Genomic DNA, 8,823 nt, shown 5'->3' on the forward strand with positions numbered 1-8,823 from the left:
TATCATATAAGTATTCTCACTAACACCCTAAGGGTAGCTTGGATTTCAATTAAAGTGGATCAGAAGTCCGTATAACTACAGCAATGTAAGGATTTGGATCCTCTACTACCGAGCTGCCAGTAGACACAGTAAGGCGTGAAATGATCATCTTACCCCTACCCGAGCACCTTGCCTGAGTAGGGGTAAGGCAGTCCCACCTTGCTGTGTCTGTGCAGCACAGTAGGACGGGACAGCTTGGTAGTAGAGGATCTAGATCCACAGTGTAACTAGCCATTCGTCTTCGATATTCAAAAGGTACACAAGTAGGGGTGTCAATCGATCGATTTCACTGTGGGGATGGGTGAATCCGAAACCCAACTAATTAGGGAAGATTCAGTTTCTTATCGATTTGATGTCGAATTTGAACCGGTTTTCCATATTCTTGCATTTCAGGCCGGTTCGATTTTCAACTGATCGCACAATACCCCAATCTAAATCCAAACCAATCAGGCATCAGTTCAGTTCAGTTGGGACTTTTTCGATAGCTTCGGTCTGTTTTCACTAGTTCGTGCTAGGGTTTGACACCCCTTGCCATGAGTGCCAAACACCACAAAAATAGGTCCCACCTACTATAAATAGATCATACGATAAATAACTGATCAAGTTAAGTGAGAAAAACCCTAAATCGAAGGATCGAACTTGATGAATAAACCCAAATCGAACCGACCCAATTCCCTATCAGGCAGGTTCGATTTGGGTTATTATGATATTGGTTTAAAATTGGACCAAAAATTGAAAATCAGATCGAAACTGATACAAATTACAAACTGAAAAAACAGAAAAACAAAAAGCCATGTTTTTCATAATTGTTTAAAGGGAAAAAGATTCCCGCTTGGTGGTGCCCCTTACGCCCTCTCATAGGGCACTGTGAAATGCCACTCTTGCCCATTAGTCCAAATGTTGTTGTGGAGACTATGCGACCAAACATCGATCTCATGACCTTATTTAAATATATACATGATAAATTAATACGAATCGACCAAACTGAACTTGATTCAAACCAATAAAGCCTAGATAACAAAAAAACCAAAATAAACAAAAACCAACTGGACAGAAACCGACTAAAACCAAACTTGCCCTTACCGGGCTGTCTTTGTCTAGATTAAAATCCTCTGCAATTCTTTTATCTTGTAGTGCCTTGTAGAAGTTGCAGTTCCTGCCTGAGAACTCAACATGTGGAAGATGCTTCATCCAACGATGCAAGCTCGATTGACCTAGTTTTTTTTTACTTTCTTTCTTCTCGAGCTCGGCACCGTTGGATGGCGCATCTTCTACATGTCAAGCTCTCAGGCTCTAACTGCAAGGCACCGCAAGATTAAGGCATTGCAGAAGATTTTTTAAAGGTTTTGGCTTAGCCCAGCCCGATCAGACCAAAATCTGATTGAACCAGACCGTTTAATACTCCTAGTGGAGCCTCTTAATTGGTGGGCCCTACTCTCCCGATGAGACACGTATCGCTCATAATAAAAAATTAAAAAAAAAGAATTGAAAAGGAGACAAGGTGATAGCGGGAAGGACACGCATAGGCCATGTGAATTGTGATTGTAAAACCTGGACTGTTCCTTCTTACCTTTCGTCGCCACACTATAAATATTCGTGCTCTCCATTTCTTCATTGCTACCCCATTTTAATCTTCTCTCTTTTTCTCTGCAATTTCGTGAAATACCGCCCTTATCCTTGTTTTCTTCTACCTTCATCTTCGTCGCAAAGCAACGAATCTGAAACTGAATCAAAACCTGAAAAGATATACTTTTGGATCCCATAAAGACTTCAGATCTTGTCGTTGCATCAAGTATCTGGACTTCAATGGCGTTCTTTTAGCTTAGCTGCTCGTTATCTTCTCTCGCACTTCCCGATCCATCGGAATTTTTATAGGTACTGATTATATTTTATTTTCTTTTTTTTTCCTGGAAAATCTTGTCACCAAAATTTTCGTCTAAGACAGGATTCAAGGTTTGGTTTCGATCCTTGTTGTTCATTGATCTTCTATAAATTAGCAACATTTCCAACTGCTGTGGATTTTCCACTAGCTTGATCGTGTAGATCACTGGGGAGAATGGTTGCTTTTTCGTATCTGTTAAGATTTTTTGTTGCCAATTTTCCTTAATTTTGTGATCTACTAAACGAAGATTTAGATTCTTTTTTGTTGTGCTTCATTAATGAACTTGAAAGGATCGTAATGTATTACAGATCTGTAAATTTAAATATTCTTGCTGTGGAACTATGGCAGAAACCTGATCCTAAAGTTACATTGGGAGCTGGATCTCGGTTCTTTAAATAAAGGCTCAGTTTTTAATTGCTTTTCATTTTTGTAAAAATAACATTTTCCAATTTGCATAAATAAGGAAATATCAGAAGAGTATTTCTGGATTAGGATTCGGAGATTTGTCATGGAATCCATGATTCTGGGCGGGAGCAGATTCTGGTTGTGTTTGAGATTTAATCTGTACATAGTACATAATTGGATGCATTGATCTGCACAGGGTACCCTATGCAACAGAGTTTATCTTACAGATAAAGCTATTTGAGAAATTCTGAAAGAATGAGAATTTTATGTCCTTTCCTGAGATTGTACATTAGAGAGCTTTAATACGTTAAGCAACAGATTTTTAATCTCTACATAGTACATTACAGAGCTTCAAATGACTTCTTTTCAGCTTTTATTTTGGTTGTATTAAATGCTGGGATTTTTTATTTTTTATTTTGGTAAAACTGGGATATTTAATTGGCTCGACCAAAATGCAGGTTGTATCTATATTTTTATCATGTGGAGGTTCAAGCCATTCACACAGAAGGAGCAGAGTGGGTTAGAAGGACGTACAATTGATGTCGGTAATGTAAAGGTTCATGTCCGGAATATTATTGCTGAAGGAGGATTCTCTTGTGTTTACCTTGCTCGAGATGTTCTTCATGCCTCCAAGCAGTATGCTTTGAAGCACATCATATGTAATGATGAGGAATCCCTGGAGCTGGTGAGAAAGGAGATCTCAGTGATGAAATTGCTCAAAGGACATCCAAATGTTGTTTCTCTGCATGCTCATACAATCTTGGATATGGGACGAACAACAGAAACTCTTCTTGTCATGGAATTTTGTGAGAAATCTCTGGTTAATGTGCTGGAGAACAGAGGAGTGGGGTATTTTGAGGAGAAGCAGATTCTTTCAATTTTCAGGGATGTGTGTAATGCTGTATTTGCAATGCATTGCCAATCCCCACCCGTTGCCCACAGGTAATGAAGCTCTCTCTCTCTTATGTTTTGTGAGATTATCTAATGTTGTCCTTTTTATCAGACGCACAAAAAGGACCTCAGTCTATTATGTTGGATGTTAAGATTATATTAGCCTATTTTGTAACTTGATAATATATGCATATTAATGTTGGATTAGACAGTACTATTGAAGAGTTCTTGTTCTGGAAGTCACATTATTTATAGTGCCTGTTCTATCTCTTTCTCTCCCTTTTATTTCCTTCATCCCTTGATGGAAGTATGCTAGCAAAAACTTCAATATATGTCTAAATCCACTTTGTGTTTAGGTCTCCTCATTATTTTTTTTATTCATCTTATATATGGATATTTTATTGAACTGAAAAAGTTAAGAAGGTTCACAAATGCAGTAAGTTCCTGGGTCTACCCTTTTTGTCTTTCTGCTGAAAGGGATCCTCTGAAGTTTCTTACCTTGAGCTGTTTCGTGAAGAAATTTATTTTAAAGTGGCTTTCTCCTTATTGCATTCTTCAGAGACTTGAAAGCTGAGAATCTTCTTTTGGGGCCTGATGGAATGTGGAAACTATGTGATTTTGGGAGCACTTCAACCAATCACAAGCGATTTGAAAGGCCAGAAGAAATGGGCATAGAAGAAGACAACATCAGGAAACACACAACGCCAGCCTATAGGGCTCCTGAGGTTGAAAGAATAATTATTCTGCTTTAATTACTTAATATGATCCAGGTGATAAAAATGGTCACTTTTGTCTGTCTTTTTGCTTAATCTCAGATGTGGGATTTGTTCCGTAGAGAAGTTATAAGTGAGAAGGTAGACATTTGGGTAAGTTGAATGGTACTCAGTTCTGTTAACAATGAATTTGTTAGCAGTTAAAACTTCTTGAGCTCTTGTAAACTGGAACTTTTGTGGCATAGAAGCTGAAGTTGTTTAACCTTTTTTCAGGCTCTTGGCTGCCTCCTTTACCGGGTCTGCTACTTCAAATCTGCATTTGATGGAGAGTCAAAGCTGCAAATTTTGAATGGAAACTACCGTATCCCGGAATCACCAAAATACAGTTCATCCATTACGGACCTTATTAGAGACATGCTTCAAGAATCTCCAGATGCCAGACCGGACATCACGCAGGCAAGGTCTTTGCTTGATTGGACATTCATCTCCATGAATCTAGGTTAGTTTTAGATTGTTGGTGTCTCTGGTAGTCTTAGATATGAAAGGAATTGTATTGCTTGCTGATACTGAGGTTCATCCTTGTGACAGGTTTGGTTTCGTGTTAATGAGCTATTGCCTATAGAGTTGCAGAAGTCATTACCAGACAGGGCTCCAGATATGCACCCGCAAACTGGTCACTGTGATGGTGAGGAAATTTTTCCAAAGATCAGGGAAGCTATAAATGTTGAAATATTACCTATAATTTGTTTTGGTAGTAGCTATAAATGTTGAAATATAACCTGCAGTTCAAGTTGTACTGATATTTTGTGGCCAAACTTAAAAAAGAAAAAAAAAGAGGGTAGTATTGATGCTTTCTATCATTTTCAGTGAGCATGCCGAACCCTGGAAACAGAACTCCTCCAATGCCTCGTCGGAGTCCTCCACCTGTACCTTCATCCAGGGAGCAAGTTCAGAATGTATCACCAACATCTCACACATCCAAAGCAGGTGGAGCTGGAGGACAATTGGGTGCATTCTGGTCCACCCAACATGCTAAAGGCTCGCCAACTGTGGAGGACAAGGGAAGGCCCATTTCTAATGAAGAAGCATCTAGACAAAGCACATCAAAGCATGATCGACGGAGTCCAGAGAATCAACGTCGTTCCGAGAACACTAGTTCTTCAAAAGAGCAAAATGTCCGATCACATGCCTTGAGGAGGAATATGGATGAAAACTCTGACAAGAGGTTTGAGGAGGCTCCTTCTAAGGACTTTGAAATAAGGTTTGATGATGCGGATCATGGTTCTGGGAGAGCAAAAACATCAGACTCAGCAAATGTAGCAACTTTCCAGAATGAAACATTCAACACCTTTGTAGCTGAATTTGATACCGGAAAACTTGACTCTGCAAGTAATAGTAATAAATCAGAAAAAGAAGCGTTAGAGGCTGAAGTGGATAGGCTGAAAGATCAGCTGAAGCAAGCCAATATTGAGAAAGCTGAAATAATGTCCAAATATGAGAAGTTAACCAACATTTGTCGTTCTCAGAGGCAAGAAATCCAGGAGTTAAAGCAAGCTCTGGCTGCTAGAACTCCATCACCCGGCAAAGATGCTCCAAAGAACCAAACTTCTCCTGGAAATTGGCAGTCTGCCACTCCTCCGGTACTTTTTCCTATATTTGATACTATATCTTTTTTACTCTCTTATCTGGATGAATCATGAATTTTGTATGTTCTGACGGTTACTGTGATGTGCTAATTCCTATCACAGCAGGAGGAAAAGATTGAAGAAACTCTGTGGGAACTCCGGCAAGGGATGGTTGTAAACAGTTCACCAAACCCAGACTCCAAGTCATGGCAAGCATTCCCTGAGGAGCCCAAGCCTCCTCAGACTTTGCGGAAGAATAGCACTCCCAGATCAGTTCGGACAGTAAATGGCCATGAGAACAAGAAGGCTCCTGCAACAAGTCCCAGCTCTCAGAATTGGGGTTTTGAAACTGAGAGTTTCAGAGCAGTCCCAGCGAGTTCTCAGATTTCCAAAACTGCTGGTCCAGGGAATAGCTCCCAGCGGTTTGGTGACTCAAAGAGTGCGGAAAGCAAGCAGGCTTCTCAGCCTGCTGGGTGGGCGGGTTTCTAATTAAAGTGTTGTGAGAATTCTGGGGAGGTACATTACAAGTACCTCTAAGCTCCCATTTGGTTAGAAATGCTACCAGATTATTTCCTCTTTTGCCTCATCTGGTTTTAATTTCTAACAGAAAGAAGAAAAAATTGTGATGCATTGTTTTGTGAGCCTTGTCTCTTGATCTGGATGTTCCTCTGTTATAGATGCCAGAAAGAGGGGAAAAAAGGGAAGAAAGAACATTTGTGATGTCTCGAAGACATCCGTACCAAATAGCAAGCAACAAGTGTACAGTTTCTTGTGTGTACCACTTGTTGGAGGAAATTTAATAATGGTTTTTGTATATTGACTCTCATGAAATTCTTGCCCTATCCCTTTTGATTCCTTTGTTTGTGCTGGCTTGGTGATCATCTGTTTATTATCTGATAGGTTTGAGTTTGTTTTCCCCCATCATCATTTTCTGTTACTCTGTTTGTCAGCTGAATCAAATCGATGAAATTCATTAGAGAATTCTGAAGGCATGTTTTGACAATACTCTTTTTGATTGATCTCAGCGTTGGATTTTAAGTAGAAATACAAAGACTTGTTATGCTTTTGTCTAGTCTGTGTTCACTAGTATTAGCAAGAGTTCCTCACCAATCTTCTGCATCTGGATATTTCTTTGGTCTTGAACTCGCTTCCTGCTCGAGAATGAATATTGGAAAGTCTCCGATGACTTTCAGTGCACTATTCCTTAGTTTTGCCTACTTGGTACCAAACTCTTTCTTTGAGGGATGTTTCTTGATCTGAAAAAAGCTAAAAGGTTGTGAGCCGTGAGAGGAAATTAGAGCTTTCATATCAATTTTAGACACATTGTTATTATGCTGGTCAACAAGACGAGCTCAGTTTTGTCCGAATGTTTCGTTTGGTTTCAAACTACTAATCTTTTACAGATTTCAAATTATGTCCTATTTGGTCATTGATTCTTCCCTTAGAGTTCCTTTCTCTCACAAGAAGATTAGTAAAGCACAATGTCATGATTACTACAAAGAGTCAATTCTCGAATGTGTCACTGGAAATCCAGATTTCTTAGTATCACAAGGAGACAAGTTCTGATCCAATCGATTCGTTCTTCTCTTCCCCTCCATTATATGTCGTGCTTCAAGATATTCTCATCGGTTTTGAAATTTCTTGATTCATCCTGCAAAAAAAATCTCTGGCGAAAAAATTCTTTGGATGTTGTCGCTCTACACTATTGACACTTGAGCCTCTTCTTGAGAGCTTAAAACAAGACAAGATAAGATATTAAAAGCCATTTGAACTAATTATAGATTCAGTCTTTTATGTGCGCTTGGGAGCGCTTCTTGAACAAATCTATAAAGGTTTGCCATGATGTGATGGTTCCATTAGATAACGAATGAAACCAGTCTTCCGCTTGTCCAGTGAACCTTTCTGCATGGTTATGGAGTTGCACTCCCTGTATCAACTCCCCCTAGCACATTGTCGGTGCATAAACAATATGCTTTGATACCATTTGGATGGCATCTAACCCAAAAGCCCAAGTTTTAGGGTAGAGGGGCTCTTCCCAAGATCATAAAAAGTTCAACAACTGCACACTACCCAACTGATGTGGGACTAAACACCCCCTCAATTCTTAGCCATGGAGCTACACTCTTTGCATCAATAATTGTTTGATATAAACGAAGACTTTTGTATCTTTATAATTGTTTCCCAACTCCATTTTACAAGAAAAAGTAATTAAATTAGGTAATTACAGGGAGAAAGGTGTGTACTAATTTTCCTGTATTAGGCCATTAAAGTAAAACATACAACAGTCCTAGATTTGGGTTAGATCTCAAGTCAAAGTGAACCCCATGGATCTTCATTTCCTATATAGAATCAGAAGAACAAAGCCATTAGAGAATCAATTACCTTGTTTTAGACATGGGTTGAAGGTCAAGTAACTTCCATTAGCTATTTAATAATGAGGCCCACCAAAATGGGTCAACTGGAGATAGCACCACACCACTGGTCTAGACCACATTTTGGAAACTACCTTGTGAGGATAGGAAACCTCAATCTGAGAGGTGTATCACAGCCCATGTGTACTTTGATCAGAAGAACCACAAAATGAGATTCTTCCATGGAGCATCGGTGATGTTTGGGTCTGCGTCTGCACAGTGTCTTTCGGACTCGAGAAACCATCATCAATGAGAATGTGAGATAATGGTGTTGATTCAGCTCAATAAGGGTTCACTTCACACTTCTGATACATTTGCACTTTTATCGCCCAGAACAAGCATAGATGATACAAGTTTAAGGCATTTTAATATAAGAAAACAAATTCCAATAAGACATTTCAGATATATTATTACAACCGGATAGTTAGACGAATCAGATAATAATCGATCAGACAAGGGGATTATCAAATTCGTATTCGATTAGTTTTCGGATGGATTCAGATTCTCCTAAATGGATACGAACGCAGATCGAGTACGGATTTTCGAATATCCATTGACATCCTTAATTTTGACTGACCTTGACTTTGGAAATAAACTTGTGATCATCATTCCATGCATTGAATGATGTAAACCTTGTGTTCCCATGCCTCATTGGATTTTTTTTCATTCATATAGAGCTTAAACACCAGACAATGCAATGACCAGTACACTGACTTCTGGAGGTCCATGGCTCCCATTACTTGGCATGATGAAGGTCTTCAACCATCTCAACCATAAGCTCTTGAAAAACTAGATTGCAGAAGGGCTTCAGTTCCTGTTCCTTACAATCTAAAAGCTTCAAAACTGAGACCATGTCG

The 8,823-nt window shown here is 39.2% G+C and overlaps 1 protein-coding gene across 3 annotated transcripts; it reads left to right on the forward strand.

Annotated features, from left to right (window-relative positions):
• Positions 1-1,670: 1,670 nt before the first annotated feature.
• Positions 1,671-6,432, forward strand: LOC122641941 (AP2-associated protein kinase 1-like). 3 transcript variants are annotated; one of them, XM_043835284.1, is made up of 9 exons: positions 1,671-1,914; positions 2,785-3,268; positions 3,777-3,942; positions 4,033-4,083; positions 4,204-4,386; positions 4,519-4,615; positions 4,798-5,570; positions 5,679-6,068; positions 6,161-6,432. In XM_043835284.1, the coding sequence occupies exons 2-8, from the start codon at positions 2,805-2,807 to the stop codon at positions 6,042-6,044; spliced, it is 2,100 nt and encodes a 699-aa protein (XP_043691219.1). In that variant the 5' UTR covers positions 1,671-1,914; positions 2,785-2,804; the 3' UTR covers positions 6,045-6,068; positions 6,161-6,432. The 3 variants fall into 3 exon arrangements, with proteins under 3 accessions (XP_043691219.1, XP_043691218.1, XP_043691220.1); XM_043835283.1 differs by having other exon boundaries at positions 5,679-6,432; XM_043835285.1 differs by having other exon boundaries at positions 5,682-6,432.
• The last annotated feature ends 2,391 nt before the right edge of the window (positions 6,433-8,823 follow it).

This window comes from Telopea speciosissima, chromosome 10, assembly GCF_018873765.1.
Source record: "Telopea speciosissima isolate NSW1024214 ecotype Mountain lineage chromosome 10, Tspe_v1, whole genome shotgun sequence".
Taxonomy (NCBI): Eukaryota; Viridiplantae; Streptophyta; class Magnoliopsida; order Proteales; family Proteaceae; genus Telopea; species Telopea speciosissima.